The sequence below is a fragment of the Labeo rohita genome, chromosome 5 (assembly GCF_022985175.1).
Source record: "Labeo rohita strain BAU-BD-2019 chromosome 5, IGBB_LRoh.1.0, whole genome shotgun sequence".
NCBI classification, from domain to species: Eukaryota; Metazoa; Chordata; class Actinopteri; order Cypriniformes; family Cyprinidae; genus Labeo; species Labeo rohita.
This window is the reverse complement of record NC_066873.1, coordinates 34,909,874-34,932,976: the sequence shown is the minus strand read 5'-3', so window position 1 is coordinate 34,932,976 and position 23,103 is coordinate 34,909,874. Positions and strand designations below refer to the sequence as shown.

Below are 23,103 nucleotides of genomic sequence, written 5' to 3'. Positions count from 1 at the left end.
TCATTTCGCAATACCTTTTTAATTGACATTTATAAAATATCTCCAAAGTTTTGCGCAAATCTGTAATGGAAACGTGACTACTGTTATGTACATTACCATGCTAAACTCTTAGAGAGTTGTCATGACAGAAATATCGTTATTGTGAAGTAATTTTTCTCACACCTTGAAATAAGATTTTGGTCATACTGCCCACTCTAATATTACTAATTTAATTTAAAGGCTGTTTTTCAAATTATCACTCATCTAGCCATTGCACATTTGTCAGGCAGATGTTTTTACCCAAAGTGATTCATATTCCCATTGCGCTCCCTGGGAATCAAAACCATGACCATGAATTTAGTGCCTTACTGTACTGTTTTGAAGTTAAGGAATGCAGTGTTCTCAGACCATTTCCGCCCCATGTCAACATGCATTTAGCCTTTAGTTTTGAAAGAGAGAAAATAATTCCAGAACAGTGATTTTGTGTGAAGGAGCGTAAAGAGTCTCTTTCATGCACTTCAAGTGTAAAAGAAGGAGAAGTAAGAATGACAAGATCTAATATAGGCTTTCATTATTGGATAAGAAATGCACACAGTGACAAACCACACACTGACAGTAACATATGTTGGCTATGTTACCAAATTTAGCTGAGGCAGAACGCTGTCAATATGTAATGGTCAATGTTTGTTATCTTTGTAATGCAAAATCATTTGCATTCATATTTATATTTAACACATTTAGTTGGAACTTTTATTCAAATTGACTTGTAAGCAAAAGTAATAATTCTTTGATATTGTTTGATGTTGATTTATGTGAAGGGAACAGAATACTGTTAAATGAAGAACTTCACGTTTTACTTGTAAACATCGAATGATGTCATACAAATTACTCTTGCCAACACCCCAAACAATGTCAGTCCTTATTCCTTTCACAGTGGAGAGCAGCTCTCAGCATGTGCATACACACGACCCTAAAAACTTTTAGAACTTTTAGTTTAGAACACAACATGCTCAAAAACGCCCACAAGCGACATGCTCACTGTAAAAAAATAAATAAAAAAATTCCATAAAAAAACTGAAAAAGTACTGGCAGCTCTTTGTACCGTAAATTTACAGTCTGCCAATTTACAGTCTGCCACCAATAAAAAAAACATGACTTTTTCTGTTTTAATGGTGTATTTTTATCTATCTATCTATCTATGTATATATATATATATATAAAGCAAAAAGCAGGTCGAGTGGCAGCTGCCGGTGCCTTGCGCACATAACGGTGACATGTGCAGTGCCATGCGCATGTAGCGGTAACATGTGGAGTGGCATATGCCCGAGGCATGGAAAGATTTTACTCCCTCTCTAAATCCAGCACAATATACAAATTGAACATGGTTTATTTTTACTTCATGTAAACATTCTTAGAAGTGCATTCAATGGCTTTTGTTTGCCTTAAATGGGTTAGGACTAAACAATATCAAATACTCAATCAATTCATTTAACAATGTGTCAAACACTGAAAAATGCCTGTATTGTAAAAGACAGTTTAGCTTTAAACAGTAACAGACAGAATAAAAACAAAAAAAAGAAAACATGAGCATCTGTACAATACTAGTGTTGCACTAAAATGTGGTCACAAAATTTAAACTTCAAACTGTAAAACAGTCAAGATTCAAAACTTTTTTCTTATATGAGAAAACAATATTGTTTAGAGGGATAGTTCACACAGAAATGTGAATTTTGTCAATTACTCACCCTCATACAATTCCAAACCCATAAGACTTTGTGGGTATGTGACTCCAGTGGCTTGACAACAGAATTGAAGTTCATTATAACTGAAATATCATTATAGGGTGATGTGATGCAATTCATTATAGGGGATGTATTATTTCCCATTTACCTGCATGTTTAATACAAATGCCATTTTTTACATTTTAAAAAAGCTCAAATATTACATGGATTTTCGAAAATGTTCATGCAAGAGTCTTGGAGGATTGCACAGCCACTTGGTTGCCTACAACTCAAACCACATTCAGGATTTCTTCACAGGAAAATTCTAAAAGAAATGGATATGACAAAAAATGAAATGAATTAAACTGAACTACAGAGTAATATGCAGGTTGGAGATGGAAAATCAATCATACAGTATTTTAAGTTCATTAAATTAACTGCTAACCCTAATACTTGCCAATTAAAACATTTGTTTATAAATTGCTTAACTTACATTTCCAATAGTCTCCATTTGCATCTGTCATATGAGCTTGTCAGATTATCTATGTCTTACAATATACTTCATTATTTTCAATTAAATAAACAGATGCACATTTCATAACTTACGTGTTGCTTACTTCTGTATGAATTCCAATGTAAGTGCCGTCTCTTCTGGGTATTTGTAGCTCACAACAGCAACAGTGGTCATTAACTTCTTGAACGACAGCAATCTTGAACTGCCCATCACCTTAAACACATAATACATAATGACAAGCAGTTTGAACACACCTTATACACACAAGGATAATAACATGCAAAAGTAATCAATCCAATCATTTTGGTAACTTTCAGACAGCAACCAACTTCACATTGTTGTGAAAGTCAACAGAATAAATGACTCAACTATTTTCTTTCTGATACTTAACACTAATGTTAAATAAAACCTTTGCTCAGCTGTGCATGAGATCACTTAAATGGAAAGATAAAGTTCTCAGGAGATTTCACTCAGAAATCAAAAAATAGCACCTTCAGCTATTTTAATGATGCATATGCTAATGAGCTTTAATCTGCGACACATTAGGTATTTTTATTTCTATGTGGTTTGTATTGTTTTTATTATTATTGTGTTGCTGGTGAATGTAAATGATTTAATTGCTTTATTGTGACTGAGGTCTAGCCTTAATGCATATATATGTTTTACATATTTTGGTAACACTTTACAATACGGGGCCCTATCATGCACCCGGCGCAATGTGGCGCATTTCTTATGCGAGCTTTTTGGTTTCACTTTCGTTTTCGAAAACGATCACATTCAGCAGAGCCGAGAGGACGAAAAGGGGGTGCACAGTAACTATGACTGGCAGCTTTTTGTATAAAGGAAATAAGTCCGAATTTTTGTAATAAGTGAATATGGTGAGATTTTTAATGTTCTGTTGCTGCCAGTCACATGACGTTTTTTTAAATAAATTATTTTTTTTTTTACAGTGAAGGTGTTTGATCATTAATAATTTTGAAAATATTTCTAAATTAACAGTGTTGTCAGCTTATAAGGAGATTTTTCTTTCATTTTATGCTTTTTGGCAACTGTTGCTGCCAGTCATTTAACAATTTTATCATCTAACGGTTTTGTTACTGTATTATTACAGATTATTTTTGTAATTTAAGAAAACACTGTATAAAAATACAGTAATTCACATTTTTATACAGAAAAATGACTGAACTTATTGCTGAACTTGATTAGTTTTGACTGTGCAAAGTTCTCTATTATGGTCTACAATATCACGAAAGACGTCCTCTAGTTCTGTGTCTGAAATTAAAGTGCGACACGAAGGTATCAATTGTTGTTGTTATTTTTTTTTTTTTAATTGTCTGATAATCGCACAGTATCAGTGAATGACACAGTTTTGACTGGCATGGTACATGCATGAACCAGTGTGAAATACCTGCTAATTACGTTGCTTATTCCGATTGGGCGCTGTTTGCATTTAAACGAGCTTACTCTGACTGTTGACACTGAAAATGCTGCCATTGTTTTTGAAGGTATCGGTTAATTATTGCGTTTTTACACGTCTGCCGGCATATAGCTAGTCATATTTGATCATTCCCTTTGATTTGATCAGCTTTTCTGCTAAATTGGTCTATTTTTGTATTATTTTGCATCATTATTTTTAAGGAGTTTAAGATTGACATGGCTATAACATTCTATATTGTTTTTGTTGGAGTGGGCGGGTTTTGGTGAAGTTTCGGGCTGGTTATCGTCCATCAACCTGGCAACACTGGTTACATTCTGAGGAGCATTCTGCGGGGATATTTTCAAGAGGAATACCTTCAGCTGCAAAAAGGTAAGTAATTTAATCCATTAAATGTTAATTGTTTTATTTTATGTTTCAAATGTAACAAAGAATATCGTTTTTAGATGGTTTCTATTAGATGGTTTGCAATGATAACGTCAGAAAAAACGTTGATTAAAAAACGATTGATTAATCGGGTGTGCATTGTGCTTGTATTCGGTGTATTGTGCTTTATCATTGAATACCAGTAATGTAATGATGTAATTAACGTATTGAATTCGGTTGCGTCAGCACAGTTTCAGACACGCCTTGCATCAGCCAAGATCCAAAGCAAAATCCAAAGCCAGAAATCAGAATGAACTTTATTCGCAAAGTGTGTGCAAACACACAATGAATTTGTTGTGTTTTTAGGAGCTCTTGGTACATACATAGCTACATATATGTAACGTATGCCTTATGAGGGCGTCTGCAGCTGTGGCTGGGGTGAGAGAGGTCTGTGATATTGTTATTTGCCCGTTTCTATAATCAATGGTTTGTCATAAACAGCTGCGACAGCGATTTGATTAATTCTGTAAAGGTGTAGGTGCAAGTCTCTCTCTTTTACTCTTAGAACCTCAAATCTACATGTGTAGGCTACGTTCATCATCTTTATAAAGAAGATTTTAAACGCGGTTACATTTAGAAGAATAAAACTTTTCCACACGTGGTTGTATAACAACATCAATCGGACAGAAGCGGTAGTGTTTAAAACTCCGGACTTCGTACAGAACCACAGCTCGAATTGCAGCTGACGAAAACAAACACGTGGTTCAGAAAAGAAAGCTTAAATATTAAGCGCCCTGTGTTTTACTTTCATATTCAGTACACTGTCCTCCCAGACAGACAGGTTTCTGTTTTTCTTCCCTCGTTTGCTGCCAAAGGTAAGAACATTTTGCACAAAGTTTGCATGAAGCAATGCAACTAGATTATTATTTGGGTGAAAATTAAAGTCCTTTGATTTCAAATCCAACAGTTCTTTCTGCAAGACACACAGATGTAACTTGATTTCCAAAGTAAATTACGCGTGCAAAAAATGTAAAACGATTTTTTTAAGGCAGTGCCATTTTGCACTCTAATTTTGCACTCTAATTCTGGTAGCCTAATGTTTTTTATGTTTGTTTTGGAGATTCATTCTAAATTCACAATATTGAATTAAAAAAAAAAAATGGTGATACTGAATTACTTCAGGTTTCCAGAGTTTACTATTGTCTTACTAAGTAACTACTGAAAATGTGAGGTATTTAAATATGTCAATAGTGTCAGATTTCTATGTCACTGACTGTAGCACAAGAACTGTCTAATAAGATGTTTATGCTTTAAGATAATATAGAATTCACAAGTTCACACTTACATATAATAGGCAAAGTAAATGTTATGCCTGTTTGGTTTGCTGTCCAAGGGGAGGGCTCTGAGCTAGGAATTTTGGCCCGAACCCAGAGTACCCAATTTAATTATCTGAACGTGCACCTCCGAAACCTTGTTAATAAAACAGAATTAGAAAAGCATGCCATGCATTCACTCCCTCCTTCAAGGAACAGTTCACTCAAAAATAAAATTATGTAATTTATTCCATAAGACTGTTTATTTTTCTTCCGCAGCTGGAAAAAAAAAAAATAATAATAATAATAGTAATAAGTTTGAAGAATCATCACTTTTCCAAAAAGTTCTGTAGCTTTTTGTCTGCACTATTCCTTTACAGGGATTAAGACTTATGGCTTAACAGCCTATAACATAAATTATGTCTTTTACTGAAATATGTCAATAGGGTCTGGCAGCAGACATGCACTTGCATTTACACTTGCAGTCTTTTTTATTTTTTATTATATTTTATTTATTTACAATTTTTTTAAATTCAATCTCTCAACATTTCACAACAGTAGCCAGGTGGTGAAGACAAGAAAAAAGAAACTAAATTACAATGTCACTTGTAATCGCCACTTGCACTCTCTGCTACCTGCGACGTCACTTGCAGTCCACACAAATCATGCTTTTTGTCAGTGGAGACAAGACGCTGTGGTGGTTAAACGAATAAAACTAATTTAATAGCATAACGTACAGAGTCGTGCAAGTCATCTGTAGGAGATAAAAACAAGACCCACAAATCCGTGGGCACAGAACAGCAGAATATGAACGCAGTGCACAAAGTCTCTCGTTAAGCGTTTTCCTCCCGTAGAAAACCATTAACACTTAATATTAATGTATTAAGATCAATTTCGATATACACTTTATTAATATAATGTATATGTAGGCTATATAGTGTTTTCCTCTGCAAAAGGTGGCATAATGTGGCATAACGGATTAAGATGATAAAGACTAAACTCAATATGCTCCTATTCATTATTAAAACAACTACAGACAAGCAGGTGAGCCCAGAATAAACGCGACGGCATGTATATTCGTATATTCATGTTTTCCCATATAGAAAAATCTCTACAGTCCTTTTATATCACTCTGTGTTTCTGGGGACGTCTGCTTGCATATACGGACTTGGTCCTTTTAATATCACTCAATGCATTTCTTATTGCACGTTCATATCTGCTGGTACATAGTTTGTCAACAATAAGGTTTATACTGAATTTGCCCTTTAACATCTTAGTCCGTTTTGCCACATTAAGCGTTTGCTGGGCAAGTATAAGAATGAAGGTTTGCGCATTAAAGGTTCATTAAAAGTAAAATACTAATTCATATCTTTTTGTTCCAGTCTTTACAAAATGTCTGGAGAGGACAATGCCACAGACTATGATTATATCATTAGAGAACTTAAAATCACACAATCAAGAAATGTATCAGAAAATGCAACCACGCATTACCAACAAGAGATGAGGATGACTTACTTAATTACATATTCTATTGTCCTCATCCTCGGTGTCACCCTCAACTTCATCGTCATTGTCATGAGCTGCCTGAAAAACAAGAATTCTCCAACGGTTGCCACTTGGATTATGGCATTGGCTGGAACACACTTAGTCTCCAGTGCATCTATTGTTTTTCAGATGCTGTATGCTTACAATAACTTTGAATGGAATTATGGAAGTGCAAGCTGCAAGCTGTCATCCTATATCATCTACGGCAGTATGTTCTCCACGGCAGCCATGCTGAGTTTCTGGAGCATTAGTTTTACTTTTTCAAAAATCAAGTGCACAAAAAATTGCAAGAATTGTACCATCATTCTGATTTCACTCTCCTGGACCATTGGAGCAGTCTTGGCATGTCCTTCGCTGTTTTCCAGAGAGGTTAGAGATTCTAAGTGCATTGATGATTATGACTTGGACAAATTGAAAACAACTCAAGACGGCATTACAAGGCTGAAGGCAGTTGTTGTCATGCGATTTCTCATCGGGGTTCTCGTGCCAGCTTTGATAATGTTTCTCACCTGTTTGACATCAGCTAATAGAACCTGTAAAGACTGCAAGAAGCAGGCACAGATCATCTGTGCTATAAAGATAGTCTACTTTGTGTTCTGGTGCCCTCAGATTGTCTTAACCATGATTCAAGCCACTGTAAACGACAGCCTGAGTACAAACATGTTGAATTACGGACTTCCTGCAGTTACTATACTGGCCACAAGCCACTCTTTTACCAACCCCATAATCTATCTGTTATTGGGATGCAGCATTAAAATGAACTGGATGGCGCATGACCCAGATCAGTGCAGAATGGCAGGTGATCAGGGAATAACACTGTTGCCTCAGACCAAGAAAGGCCACAGTTCAAATCCCAAATGAACCAGGAGGTCTGTCTGTGTGGAGTTTTTCCATAAGTGAATTGGAGACACTAAATTGTCTGTAAAGTGAATAATAGTGAGATAGGCTCCAGCATTAAAGTGCATACTTTACATTGCTAGAGTAAGCATTGCTGCCAAAACACTATTAACACACTATGTCTTGTTGTATATGAATATCAACCTTATATAGAGGACCATTTTTATTGATGGTGTGTTGTTATATTTTTGCTGTGTTGTCATAATAACTGTGATGTTTCATTTATTGTAAATTTAATAATGTGTAAGTATATGTTTGTAGGTCTACTTATGGTTCCACTAGAATAAAGCACAAATTGGTATGTTTTCATATATTATGTTTTTACAAACACTACAGCCAGGAAGCATGACCAAATTAGTATGATCAGCGCTGCACTGCCTCCCTATTAAACACTATACATTTTACTTATAGTAGTTTTTGGCTCCACAGTACTGGAGCAAGCTCTTATCTCAATATAGTTCATCACGTGCAATAATAATCTGAAAACTCTTTCCATTTGATAATACCTAGAATATCAAAATCATTTGTGTGCAGTAGATCCTTTTCCTATTTCTGTAACAGTATTCCTAGCGCTGTTTGGAAGACAGACACACACTTTATCAGTTTAAATTTAGATTATTCTGGCATACACATAACAGACAAATCACATTATTAGGCATCATCAAAACATTATTTGACTTTTTAAACACTTTAAAGCTGTTTTGACATAATCTGTATTGTAGTCTTGACACTGTATAATAAATATGACTTGACATGACAAATAAGAAAGACTGAATATAAACTGGTCAAACTTGAGTTTGTTTGACTAACCTTATATATGATTTACAGAGGATTTAATTGCTTTTGTGTTTCAAAAGAGCAGGAAGCAAGAAGCAGACACAAAACAGCAGTATCTCTAAGCATGCATGGAACGCAAGATGTTTCAAAGCATTTAACAGATGGTGCCAATATTTGGTGATAATAAAGCAAACAAGAAATTAAGCTATTTTTTGCAAGCCGGTCATTTTTGACCGGGAACAACGTGTTTGAACTTTGTTCAATTGTGCACAAGACAAAAGCATTTAAAAACAAACATCTTGGTTAAACATTAAAACACACTAATGTGATAAACAGTGCACTTTTTTTTAATATTTCATTAAATATTGTAAAAATTACCCACAAATGTCAGCACCCATAGCCTTGTGGTCAGCGTGCCGTTGCGCTACAGGCGTCCCGAGTTCGAATCCCGACTCAAGGACCTTTCCCGATCCCGCCCCCATCTCTCTCCCACTTCACTTCCTGTCAGTTCTGATCTGTCCTATCCTAAGGCAAAATGCCAAAAAATAAATATTAAAAAATAAATAAATAAATAATAATAATAATAATAATAATAACCCACAAATAATGCCTTCTTCACTCAAAAACTGAGGTGCATAAGCTCAGATTAATGATGCCTTTTCATGATGCGCTGGCCTTTTATGGGCCCACAGCAGGCTGCCAGTGAAGAGCCTCTGAGAATTTGCTCATTGGCAAAATGTTGGTCCCTTAGGGCTGGCCCTGCATGGGCCCTCACTTAGCCCCCAGGAAGCCCTCACTAGGCCCACACAGGGCCCCGTAAGGAATTTCAAAACAATAGATTTATTAAAAACAAAAAGAAAACATTAAATTCATGTTAATCCAGCTACATACTGCCAGAAATGTAAATACACAAAAGTACAAAAAAACAAAGAAAGCAATGTAAGATTGTAGGATTTCGTCATGTGAAAGTTAATGTGTTCAAAAGTCTTATCTGTAGTACATCAATGTCCAAACACTGTCCATAGCTGAAGTTGGCTGATAGCAAATGTAAAACCCAAACTCTTGTAATGAAAACATGCCACAGCCCTCAAACACAACAATCAAAAATAGTCCAGACTATGGTCCCTTGTCGAAAAGAATTTTAAGGGTGCGTTCACACTTGTAGTATGGTTCGTTTGGTTTATTTGGTCTGGACCAAAAAGAAAAAAGTGATACATTTGGTCCTGGTCTGCTTAGCGTTCACACTAGCATTTTGACAGCGAAACTAAAGATACCAAACCTAAAAGCGCAGTGATACCTTCATAATCTGATTGGTTGGGTTGAATAACGTGTATTATGGAACTCACCAAACAATCCAAACAAAAGGAAAAGGTAAGTTCGACTTAAAACGGCGTTGCGTGCGTATTACATTAACGTACTCATTCACTGACACGCATTTATTGTTGCGTGTATATGATTTTATTTTCAATGCGTGCAAACTCACAAAGAGTTCATAAAAGACACTTCACCTCCTCGTTGCTCCACGTTTGCCCTCTGCTCATTTTGTTTTGGATACACTGCTTGTTCCCTGCATGAAATCATGTTGCATAGCGTCGCATCTTGTCATTATTTCCTGTTTTTGGTCCGTGTCGCATTCATATTTCATTCGAACCACACCAGAGTTGGAAGCGGACCAAGACCCATCTTTTGTTCACACTTACTCAAATTAATCGCACTAACAGAGCAATCGCATCAGAGTTTGTTTTAATTAAACCAAACATGACAAGTGTGAACACACCCTAAATCCATATTCAAGCTGGATCATGATGTGGTGACCACATTAATAAAGAGTCCTTTTAAAATGCATACAAATACACTGTTTTAACACATGCAACATCTCTGCAAAAAGCATCAGCAATGTACACTTTTAAATAAAACAAACAAACAAACAAACAAACAAACAAACAAAACAACCACTTACTTTAGACAGGGCTTGAAATGACATTTTTCAACCAGGTCACAGCACAATGTGTTCAGCAGATGAACCATGCTGCTGTTTGTTATTGCTAACTCCCTCTCCAAATGTATCTTTAGTTTGCAACACCAACTTTGTACAATCTAGTCAATTCCTGATGGACAAAACCAAGCGGTGACCTTTATTTTTTCCTGCTAAACATTCTTGGATGTACGTCACAATGAGGAAAAAGGCGATCGCAAGTTTCGTTTTTAGTGAGTTTAAATGACTTAAAGACCAGCCAGAGGAGGATGAAATGTTTGTTGCATCTAAGGTCTCTTCCTGCTTATAATATTATTAGGCAAGGTTGCATTGGCTGGACTGAAGAGTATTAAAGCACTATTTCTTGCAAAAAATGCTACTGAATTTCAATTATAATTTGAATGTTCGAAGATTAGAGAATACTATTTGAATAATAATATTTATTTAGTCAGTTTGTGGTCACGTGTCAAGAGAAATCTATCTAGATTAGGGCAACTCTTGACCCCAAAATCCACTTTTCTGCAGAGTTTAGCTCCAAGTCTAATCACACACATTTCACTTGTGTATTTAGTCCAAATCAAACAGCACCACAATAATCCAATAATGTGAGCAAATCCACAAGCTGTGTGTTTGTAATAAACATATCCTTCATTAAAATGTTTTTAATTTCAAACCATTCCTAAACTACTAGTCCTATCCATGTTGCTTTCTCCAGTAAAAAAAGGGCATCTTGTCTGATGAGTTTTTATTTATTTGTTGGTATTTTTTATATTGTTATTTGTTTTATATATTGTACAGCACTTGTACAGCACTGGTAAGCTTGTTGTTTTAAAATGTGCTTAATAAATAAATGTGAACTTGATGAATGGGTAAACTATGAAACCATGAAACACTGAACTACATTTTCTGAGATTTTAATAACACTATATGTGTTGCATGTCACAGAAGACAATGTTTCCATCAATTTGTTCTAACTTTAGGAGAAAACTGCTTAATTTTGAGCTAATATTGAATTTTGAGCTTTTTGCCTTTCAGGTTTAAAATTTTCAATGTTTTCAATGTACTGCAGTACACCAGTGACTTATCTGTGCAGGGTTATTACAGTTAACTATTCACACTTACAGATATTGGTGCTGTTGTCTTCTCACCAAAATGATGTCACTTCCTGGAGGGTGATGTCACCACTGAGAAATGAAGAAAGTTGGAGTTATGTTTTTATAAAAGTTTTAAGCTGTATCTTCACAAGAAAACATATATGGTTTGAGGAAAAAGAAGAGAAATGAGAGGAATGATTTAAAATGACCACTTTATTTTATGGAGATAAATGAAAACATATTAAAAAAAATGGAAACATGAACATGTACTTTATAGGAGTATTAAAAATAAAGGCATTAGTGGTTCTGTAAAGAACCTTGAACATCCATGGAAACTTTCAAATGCAGAAATGGTTCTTTATAGTCGAAAAACGTTCCTTAGATGTTCAAGATGGTTTTGGGAACTGTTCCCTGAAATGGTTCTTCAGTAGCCCCACTGCAAAAACACCCTTTTGGAACCTTAATTTTTATGTGTGTAGTCGCTGAGTTACTACAGTACAGACTATTTAAATAATAGTTAAAGGGACTTTCTACATGCAGTCTTACTCAGTCTCAGCATTAGATGACAGTACTGAATTACATCTAAACATGTAGCGGGCCAAAGCTTTGAGATTGTTTCTTCAATCTATTTTTCCAAAACTAAAAGAAATAAATCAAGAAGTGAAAGCAGAAGGATGAGAAAAACAAAAACAGCTGTGAAACAAATTTTTGGGTTCCCTATTAATATATAATATTACCACCACAGCACTCCCTCCCTCCCTCTCACCTTGGCACCAGTTCTTGTAGAGATAAAAATTGCTCTTAGTGGCATGAAGCTGTCACACACAGCTGCTATGTACAAGATGTTCTACAGCATAGGGATGACCTTTTCAAAGCAAACGTTAAGCAACATAAGGAAGTGGTCATTTTCTGTTAACATTGAAGTCCACCAATAACAGCAACAAAAAGGTCGTCACTATGATGGTGAGCTACTACCATGAAAATTTTGGTTAAAAGGTTGTGGTGGAACACCTGGGGTCTACTGAGGAGATGAAGGTCAGTGCTGCCAACTTGAAACATGTGATGTCCAATTTTTCAAAGACAGTAAAATCCCCTGTTCAAATATGGTAAGTATGACGATGGACACATGTAATGCCCTTGAAACCAGGATGTACCTCAAAGAAATATGTAACTTTATGGGCATCCCTGCCTCCAACCCACAAAGATTTGTTTCTCACCATTGGCTCTCAGTAGGATGTGGCTCTCAATACACACAGGCTGCTTCCTGCGTTGTATTTTGGCTTCATGGATAAAGGTGATGAGGAGCTTTACAAAGATCTGGCTGTCAGTGAGAAAGCACAGACAAGGATTCAGTCCTTTTATGATGATCTCAACAAAATACGTAAAAGACTGTCAGTTTTCTTCCCAGGCATGACACAGCAAGGCAGGGATCAGAAGAAGAGAGATATAAGAAAAGTGTGGCATGAGAACACCACTACAAAACATCAACTTAGTTACTACACGAGTGTGCTGGCCATCCTGAAGGAATACGTGATGGTTCCTTAGTAACAGAAGAATTGCAAATGTAGTTAGCCCTCCTCATTTTGGGTACTGTAGATCAGAGGCATAATGGACATCAATTAACTAATAAGATAAATTATTTTTCGCACAAGGTAGCCAGATTGTACTCCACAAGTTGCACGATGAGCAACTTGAAGTGTTCACACTTGGGGATGTGATGAGATCTCGCGAGATCCGAATTGTCTCGTGAGACCAGTCGGATCTTGGGAGATCTCGTGACGATATCCTCATAAAACATTTTGCAGTGTTTAAATTGGAGCTGAACGATTAATCCTTAAAATACAGAGATCTCGATTCAAATACCAACGCGATCACATTCCTGAATGACAATGATTTAGCTATGTCTATTAGGACTGTTTCACACTGAATGTTTTCTTTATTATTATTATTTTGTTTAAATGAATATATGGTTTTTTTTTAAAGACTTAAGCAATTATCAGTTTGTCAAAACCACTAGTAAATTATGATAATTTGTTTAGTTTTCAATTTTTTTTTTTTTCTCCAGAATCGTGAGATAATCATGGTCTCTAATTGGTTAAAAACAACTGGGATTCTCAATTTATCCAGAATCGTGAAGCTCTTGTTTAAATGTTTTTTATTACTGCATATTATTTCATTAAAATGGAAGCTTAATTTCATAAAGTTCAAAATGCAACTACATTTTTTGCATTTTTTCCTTTTACAGTTGAATAAAAGACTACTTTCCCTATATATTTCATTATTAAGGATTTCTTAAGAAAAGTTTAAAAATCTTGTCTCGTCTCGTTTTCGTGAACTCAGTCTCATGTCTCGTCTTGTGGGATAAGTGTCTCATCACACCCCTAGTTCACACACTTTATGGCATGTTTCATCAAAGCGGAACATGCAATGTGCATCCCAAAGAACTGTAGAGCTTGATTTAACAGACAAGATGCTGCCTGCAAGAGAATGCGGGATAAGAAGCAGATAAAATCAGAACTGAGGATCCAAAACAAGCAGTTAGTACACTCTAAAAAGTGCTGGGTTAAAAAATAACTCAACCTTAACCCAGCTGCTGGGTAACTATGGGACCGAACACGCGTTGGGTTGTTTTGACCCAAGTGCTGGGTTTAACCATTTGACCTAGAATGCTGGGTTGTTTATTTCACCCAACCACTGGGTCAGGTTAACTGTGTTGCTGGGTTAAACATAACCTAAACATTGGGTTATTTGTTGTCTTATTGCCTTGCTACCTTTATATTTACCAATAATAATAAATAGTCACAAAAGAATGTAAAATTATTATTGCTTTCCAAACATTGTGCTATTAAAACTAAGCCAAACAAAGTGTCCACCAGACAAACATATGACAATTTAAAACATGTTACAAGTGGCCAGAAAATCTGTTGGCCTTAAAAAATTCACACATGAAGACTTGTCCATCAATATAATATACTGCAAGCCGGAGAAATTCCCTGGCAACGAGTCCGCTTCAGTGGCATGACCCGAAACAATGGTGAAGGTCTGGGATGTCGTTGTCTCGTCCCTAAGACAGAAATCCACCATGCTGGTCCCCACCTGTTAATTATACGACACTTAGTCTTGAAGACACTTAGGCCTGAAAAGATGCTCATTTTAGAAGAAAATTTCAAACTGCACATTTTTAGTCTTTTACATCTCAACACTTCATACAGTGGTGGCCAAAATGATTGGAGCACTAGTATTTTCACCAGTTAAAAAATGGTTTTAAGTCAGTGTTTTCAATTTTTTGCTGTGTGCGAGTGGGAAATATCAGTTTGCATTTCCAAAAATTCATTATATATACACTACCGTTCAAAAGTTTGGGGTCAGTACGTTTTTATTGTTTCTTTTTTTTTTTTTTTTAAGAAATTAATACTTTTATTCACCAAGGATGTATTAAGTTAATAATTAAAAGTTTATTAAAAGTTAATAATAAATAATTTACATTGTTATAAAATATTTCTATTTTGAATAAACACTGTACTTTTTAAACTTGTTATTCATGAAAGAATCCTGAAAAAAAAAAAATATTTGGCAGCACAACTGTTGATATTATGCAACATTGATCATTCTAATAATAAATCCGCATATTAGAATGATTTCTGAAGGATCATGTGACATTTAAGACTGGAGTAACAGCTGATAAAAATGCAGCATTTCATCACAGGAATAAATTCTATTTTAAAGTATGTTAAAATAAAAAACATTATTTTATATTGTAAAAACATTTTGCAATATTACTGTTTTTTTTCTATATTTTTAATCAAATAAATGCAGCCTTGATGAGCATAAGAGACTTCTTTAAAGACTATTACAAGTCTTACTGACCCCAAACTTTTGAACGGTAGTGTATATATATAGAAAGAAAAAGTAAAACAAAACGTACAGGTTGTATGTCAATGAATGGCTTCCAGAATTCTGTGGTTGTGGTTCTGTGGACCATTCCTCTAGAATGGGCAGGACTTTGAAAGCACTCTCCATTTTAGCATCTAAACCATAAGAATAATACAGTGCAAACTGTGAAACTTATCTGTGAAAAAAAAAAAAAAAAAAAAAAAAATTAAAATGGTATTAATGCAAATGAATCCCCACCCCCATTCAACTACTGCAGGTTAAGTTTAGGTATGGGGTGGGATTCTGGGATGTAGAATGTGCTCATGCAGAATAAGGCATCAGTATGTGCTTTATAAGTACTAATTAACAGCCAATACACAAACTAATAAGCAACTAGTTAAGTCTTACTGTACCATTGTGTTTACCAGTTGATGTGTCAAATCAGTAGCGTAGCCAGAAAAGAGACTCTGGGTGTGCATAAGAAAAACTGGGTGTGCCACATTTATCGTCAGATTGATGTGCAAAAACATCCGACTGGTATTACTAACATTACAGATTACATATTAGATGTGGTTGTAGCCTATTTTTCTTGCGTGGCATGCGTCCCTACAACTCCCCCCTCACTGACAGAATTTCATGTGAAACGGTCAAATACAGCTGAATTTTGTTTCTATAGACTGACATATTATAAGAAATACCTTACCTGAAGTCATGTCACCCAGCTCTTAATGCACCTTTCCATCTTGCTGAGCATAGGCAACAATTTGGTCTGCAATTGTAGCCCAGTCTTCAAAAAGTCTGCCTCTGGATGTAGCTTCCTGAAGTCTTGTGAAATCTGATAAAATTTGAAAAAAAAAAAAAAACAAAAAAAACAAAAAACAAATGTGGTTAAATAAGTTAAAGCTTTTAAATGTTAAATTGATTGTTTGACTTTATTGCCATACCAGTAACTATGGTTATTTTAATGAAAAGATCAAATTCTAAAACAAATCATGAGTATTGAATGTTATTGAATGATATAACTTACCTTCAAAGGTTTTAACCAAGCTATCAAGCTGCCTTTCCTTCAACTTCTCTATTACAAAGCTGTCCATCTTCACCAGCAAGAATCTCACATATCTAGAATGAAATTTCAGATTTAGAAAATTAGAATTTCACAAAACTGTTTTTACAATGACTTATTTTATATAGAAAGCAGGTTAATGCGTTTAGATGAAGCGCAATCATTTAAACACAGATCAGTTCTATTATGCTGATATCGCGAGAAAGCTTCTTAAGCATTTTAATATCGCGAGATCTCGTAAACGTTAAAAAAAACAAAAAAATAAAACACAAAGTTTTGCGCAGTAGTGCCAAATTAAAACAGTTTGATTGAATTGTTGTAAAACTTTAGCGAGCTTCAGAGTTAGAACACAAATACTGTATGCACTGGAGCGTTTGTCAAACACGTGATGACACGATTCTATATTATAGGGTACCTGAAGGCAACCCAAGCTAGCATCTCACCACTGAACTGCATTTATCAGTCTCCAATCTGAAGCCCTACACTGTTAAAAAAAAAAAAAATCAGACGGCATACCCATTTAATTTTTATACTGGTCTCCTAGTTTGTAATGTAACACAAGCATTCACTAAAATAGAGGAAGAGTAAAAGGACCTCATAAACAGTGGTGTCGTGGTGCCTGGAGAAGTGGGTATACGCCCCGAATGCAAATACAAAAAAAGAGCGAAGAAAGAAGCGCGAAAATGCACAACATAAAAATTACGGATCTACCGTTGGATTCGGCACGTCGCAGACATTGACTTGAAAAAAATATGCCCTTAAAAGATCAATTTTAGTACGAAATGACATAATTCTGACAAAACATTACAAAGCCATACAGTATGCAGACAGTAACTGAACTTACCCCGTATTTCTATGCCTGTTTTCATGAAGCGTTAAAAAAGGACAGTACTGATAAAAAAAAGGTTGTGTACTGTATATAAATAAAACTTTGCACATGCACACACACACACACACACACACACACACTTTTATTTAACGATAAAGCGATTGTTGAGGCAAAAAAGTACCTCACTATAGGCTGCTACTTAACGTTCGTTAATCATTCACAGAATAAAACGCTAACTCCGCACAGCAACATACCAAATATTGGATTAAACAGTGAAATTACTGTGCTTTAAAACACAACTTATTAAAAAATAAAGGTAAATAATCATATAATCATATTAACTTACCGTATAATCCTGCTTGCTGAGAATTGCGTGACCGCCTGACGAGGAGACTAGAAGAATCCAAAAAGTTTGATGAAGTGGAATAATAAACAAACCGGTTGGGTTAAAATAACACAACCCGCGTGTTCAGTGCTGAAAGAACCCCTGGAGTCCATTTGACCCTGCATGATCAACCCAACTGTGTGTTTACAGTACCTCAAACAACCCAGAATTTTGACCCAGCACAATTAACCCAACAATGTGTTTACAAAAATAACCCAGCACTTTGTACTCTGCAAAAAAACAATTTAGTGTGTTTCCTTTGTGGTAATTGTTTTAGCCATACATGTAGAAATGATTCATTATTGTGTTTACAGCAAGCTCCATAAACATTTGGATAACAACACACTAATGTTTAGCACCGTACTTGTAACCTTGAACTATAATTTAACTCACTTAAAACACCAAGTCATTGTTCTATTTACATCCAAAACAATCTGTATGAAGCCATAATGATGTTGTCATTGCCCAAAATCTAATGAAGCTCACTGTGTTGCAGCTACTAAAGGTGTTCCCTGAGAAAGTGATCTCTACCTACAGAAGAAGCTTCCCATTACAAAGTCCAACGCTTCAGAGTCTGCCTTCACTGGATCCCTCTGTAAGGGGTGACTCACTGACTGTTGATTGCCTCAAGGAACTGGCCCTTATGATGAAACACCTTACTAGGAAAGAGTGATGTAAATCATCAAGTACAATGTGGACCTGTCTGGCCACTCTACCTGGATGGAGAGAACTTGGTGGAGTGGTGGAACCACGTGATGAAAACAGAGTTCTCCAGACCTCAACTAAGTGGTGAAAGCAGCACTCTCATCTTCCATGGTCCTGTAGTGGAGTCATCATTTAGCTTGATTAATAATATAATCAACACCAGAAGAACAAGCATGGACATTTTAACCTACATTCGAGGAAGAAGTCAGCAACAGAGATGTTTAGATAATCAGAGGTGATGTTTGGGGACCGCAGACGCTGCCGAAACATCCAGTCTGCAGGAACCACAGATAAGGCCCAGCATCAGAGAAAACATTTGCAAGAGGAAGGTGTCTTGAGTATAATTGCCATCTTTTAGGCAATGCTCAGGAAAGCAAGAGGGCTACAGCTCATTCAGTACAATTCAGACTGTAATGTATCAGCTACATTCGAGGAAGAAGACAGCAAAAAAAAGTTTGGATGATGTTTAGATAATCAGACGTGACGTTTGCGGACCGCAGACTCTGCCGAAACATCCAGTCTGCAGGTACCACAGATAAGGCCCAGCATCAGAGGAAACATTTGCAAGTGGAAGGAAGTGTGTGTCTTGAGTGTGGTTGCCATCTTTTAGGCAATACTCAGGAAAGCAAGAGGGCTACAGTTCAGGAGGCAAAATGGGCCAAGCTCAAGCACTTTAACACTTGTAAATAGTTAACACTTAATTTGAATAAGACACTGATATTTATCTTTAACCAGGTTCTTATTGAATTAAAATTTTATTCAAACTTCACAGCCTATTTTTGCAATGTTTCACAATGTGTCTGTGAAATGTTGAGGTACCAACGTAGTAGTTTCATGCACACATGAACGTCATTGCAACATACAACATAAAGTACCTCATGCAGGAAACACTTAACGTAATGGGTAAATTAGCGGAGCAGAGGAAATAATATGTACTTTTTTCCAGAAAACCTCCTTCTGAATTGTCATGATCCTGGTCTTCGTTTTCTGTATCCGTGTTTAAGGACACTTATTTTGTAGTTTTTGTGTCTTATTGTTCACTGTTTCCCTGCCTCTCTGTTCTCTTGTTTGTCGCCATGGATGTTCATTGAACCACACCCACTCCCTCATTAGTTACCCTGGTTACCAATTAGATCATTACCTCTGCCCTGTGTATAAATAGTCCTTGTCTTTCCCCTGTATTTTGTCAGTTGTTAATGTCTGTAATGGTTGCTTCCGGTTCTGGTCGGGTTTCTCAGTGTCACCCGTTTTGGATTACTTGTTGTTTTTTCCTTGGACTTTCAATAAACTCCTGCACTTAGATCCTCACCTCATCCTGCCTCAGCTCCGCTTCGTTACAGAACAACTGACCCCTAAATGGATCTAGTAGGAGTTTTGTGCGACCCTCTGAGTACCCTTTGCTCAGTTTTTCAAAACGGCCGACCTATCGAATATTATGTGGAGGAGTTCCTTTTATATAGCCATCTTGTGCCTGGAGATGACACTAAAATAAAGGACTGTTTCTGGAGTGGACTCGATCCAGAAATTAGTTTAACCTTACCTGATGAGGACCCCAGCTGGACCTTGGCACAGTATATAGACTTTGTTTTGCTGTTTTGTGAGTCCCCTTTTACTGTGGAGGAGGTTGAGAGGGCAATTCACAACATGGTCGCCAGCCCAGACCCGCTGGACAAGATGGCCGCCATGCCGGAGCCTGTCGCAAAGATGGCCGCCACGCCAGAGCCTGCACACAGGATGGCCATGCCAGAACCAGCCTACCGTAAGTCTGCTGCTCAAGAACCAGCTTACACCATGTCAGCCAAGCCACAGCCTGTTAACTTCATGTCTGCTTCTCCTGAGCCTGCACCAGCTGCTGTTCCTGCAAATTCAAGTCACGTCACAACTGCTGTTCTGGTAAAGTCCAGTCAAGTTTCCGAGCCAAGTCAAGTTGCAGCAGTGTTTCCTGAGTCAAGTCGGGTTTCTGAGTCCAGTCAAGTTGCAGCTGAATTTCCCGAGTCAAGTCAAGTTGCAGCTTCAGCGTCCAGTCAAGCCTCAGCTTCCAGTCAAGCTTCCGAGTCAAGTCAAGCCAAAGCTGTAGTTCCAGAGTCAAGCAAATATACAGTCGCTGTTCCAGTGTCAAATAAAGCCACAGCCGCTGCCTCAGGGTCGAGTCAAGTCTCATCTGACCGCTCAGAGCCTCGCCATGCATCGTTCGACGATCCTGAGTTAAGTCACGCCCGTTCGACATTCCAAGGTCACGGCCCATCATGATGGCCAGCGTACTGGATCCACCCCTAGTGTCAGTAAGGGCAGTTAACATCTCAGCTGCATCAGCGTCTCCAAGACCAACTATTAATGAGGTCCTGCCCCCAGCTGCTGCTCTTCCTGTCATGGCGGTTGCCATTTGGTGTGTGTGGGCTGCACACTGTACTCCTGAGCTCATGTCTGTTCACCAGTTAGCTCCTGAGGTTACGTCTGTTCTTAAGTCAGCTCCTGAGGACACGCCTGTTCACAGGTCAGCACCAGAGCTCTCGTCTGATCACAAGCCTGCACCAGAGCTCTCGTCTGATCACAAGCCTGCACCAGAGCTCTCGTCTGATCACAAGCCTGCACCAGAGCTCTCGTCTGATCACAAGCCTGCACCAGAGCTCTCGTCTGATCACAAGCCTGCACCAGAGGCCTTCCCCGTCGGAGAAGCTGCGCCAATGCCTCCAGAGGTGTCGGCGCCTGCCGTAGAACCTCTTATGGAGGGGGCGTTAACCTCTAAACACTCTGCTTCTCCCTTTTTCCTGTCTGCATCCTCTGTCACTGTTCTCCCCAGGTCCCAGTCGATGACGCAGCCTCCTGTTCCGCCCCGGAGGGCTGCTCCGCCTCCTGTTCCGCCCCGGAGGGCTGCTCCGCCTCCTGTTCCGCCCCGGAGGGCTGCTGCGCCTTCTCCCTCTATTCTGTCTGCCTCCTCTGTCCCTGCTCTCCCCAGGTCCCAGAGCGTGATGCAGATTCCTGTTCCGCCCCGCAGGGCTGCGGCGCCTCCTGTTCCGCCTGGGAGGGCTGTTGCGCCTCCGGCTCCGCCCTTGGGGGCTCTAGTGTCGCTGGCTCTGCCTCCGGCTCCGACCTGGAGGGCTGTAGCGCCGTCTGTTCGGCCTCCGGCACCGCCCTGGAGGGCTCTAGCGCCACCTGTTCTGCCTCCGGCTCCGCCCTGGAGGGCTCTAGCACTGCCTGTTCTGCCTCCGGCTCCGCCCTGGAGGGTTCTAGCGCCTCCTGTTCCGCCCTGGAGGGTTGCTACGCGCTGGAGGGCTCCTGCGCCTCCGGCTCCGCCCTGGAGGATTCCGGCGCTTCATGCTCCGTCCGTTCCGCCCTAGTGGGCTCCTGCTCCGCCCTGCTGGGTTCCGCCTGCTCCGCCGTGGAGGTCTTCTCTCATGATCTGGTGGTCCTCAGCTCCCCCCATCTGGCTGACTCCACCCTGGCCTCTTGTTCTGCTTCAGTCCCCTGTTTATCTCCCCTCACATAGACCTGGCCCTCCATCCCTTCCCCAGTTCTGCCTGAGCTCCTCCCCCCTCCTGGACTTGAATTCCTGTTTGGAGCGTCTGGAAGCCGCTCCTTGGAGGGGGGCTTATGTCATGATCCTGGTCTTCGTTTTCTGTATCCGTGTTTAAGGACACTTATTTTGTAGTTTTTGTGTCTTATTGTTCACTGTTTCCCTGCCTCTCTGTTCTCTTGTTTGTCGCCATGGATGTTCATTGAACCACACCCACTCCCTCATTAGTTACCCTGGTTACCAATTAGATCATTACCTCTGCCCTGTGTATAAATAGTCCTTGTCTTTCCCCTGTATTTTGTCAGTTGTTAATGTCTGTAATGGTTGCTTCCGGTTCTGGTCGGGTTTCTCAGTGTCACCCGTTTTGGATTACTTGTTGTTTTTTCCTTGGACTTTCAATAAACTCCTGCACTTAGATCCTCACCTCATCCTGCCTCAGCTCCGCTTCGTTACATGAATGACCTTTATCTCTGTATGTTTATTTTCAAAAATTTTCCAGGGCACTTTGTGCATTAGGTAGCGCCGCTCCAGCTTTGGAGTATTTGGTTTTTGCGGTTTCAAATGCACTGTAAAAAGAGAGAGTTCTCTTCCCGGATGTGGCCTTCGACAGTCTCATTTCTCAGAAATTTCTTTGCATCTTACAGAGAAACTACGATTTAAAATATTTGTCTCAGTCTGCACTTTCTGTATCAGCAAACAATCCAACAGCAGAAGTTGATTTCTGAAACACTGCAACCATCACTGTGAGGTCATGGGAACCAATGCATCAAAGATAATAATAATATGTGTATTTGATCATACAATGAACTTAAGTCCAATTTTAAAGACAGCAAAAGAATTAAGATGCATGAGATTAATAATTCTATGTTGCAGTAAAATCTGAAATTTTCCAAATTTAAGATTCCAACCACTTTTACAGGTGGTAGATATAATACAAAATGAAAAACATTAGAGGAACTCGGGGCACAAACTAACACGGGGTTAGTTGTAACACAAGTGGTTTAAATATTTCCACACGTGCTAGCCTAAAATTTGCCGTAGAAACACTTATACAAAATTCATGCCAAAATTCAAAAGCCTTTTGAAGATATCCCTGAATATTTATTTTACCATAGTAA

At 38.1% G+C, this 23,103-nt stretch overlaps 1 protein-coding gene and 1 long non-coding RNA gene across 10 annotated transcripts; one reads left to right on the top strand and one right to left on the bottom strand.

The window, feature by feature from the left end:
* Positions 1–248: 248 nt before the first annotated feature.
* Positions 249–18,710, bottom strand: LOC127165393 (uncharacterized). 6 transcript variants are annotated; one of them, XR_007827783.1, is made up of 8 exons: positions 16,517–18,710; positions 16,193–16,324; positions 15,542–15,685; positions 12,771–14,712; positions 11,645–11,706; positions 8,930–9,072; positions 2,307–2,427; positions 249–2,025 (listed from the first exon to the last, which is right to left on the bottom strand). It is a non-coding gene; the product is annotated as an uncharacterized LOC127165393 (long non-coding RNA). The 6 variants fall into 6 exon arrangements; XR_007827781.1 differs by having other exon boundaries at positions 12,834–14,712; XR_007827785.1 differs by lacking the exon at positions 8,930–9,072.
* On the top strand, positions 3,460–8,076 carry LOC127165392 (chemerin-like receptor 1). 4 transcript variants are annotated; one of them, XM_051109987.1, is made up of 3 exons: positions 3,460–3,510; positions 3,902–4,021; positions 6,711–8,076. In XM_051109987.1, the coding sequence occupies exon 3, from the start codon at positions 6,721–6,723 to the stop codon at positions 7,732–7,734; it is 1,014 nt and encodes a 337-aa protein (XP_050965944.1). In that variant the 5' UTR covers positions 3,460–3,510; positions 3,902–4,021; positions 6,711–6,720; the 3' UTR covers positions 7,735–8,076. The 4 variants fall into 4 exon arrangements, with proteins under 4 accessions (XP_050965944.1, XP_050965941.1, XP_050965945.1 ...); XM_051109984.1 differs by lacking the exon at positions 3,460–3,510 and having other exon boundaries at positions 3,583–4,021; XM_051109988.1 differs by lacking the exons at positions 3,460–3,510; positions 3,902–4,021 and adding an exon at positions 4,049–4,462.
* Positions 18,711–23,103: the final 4,393 nt, after the last annotated feature.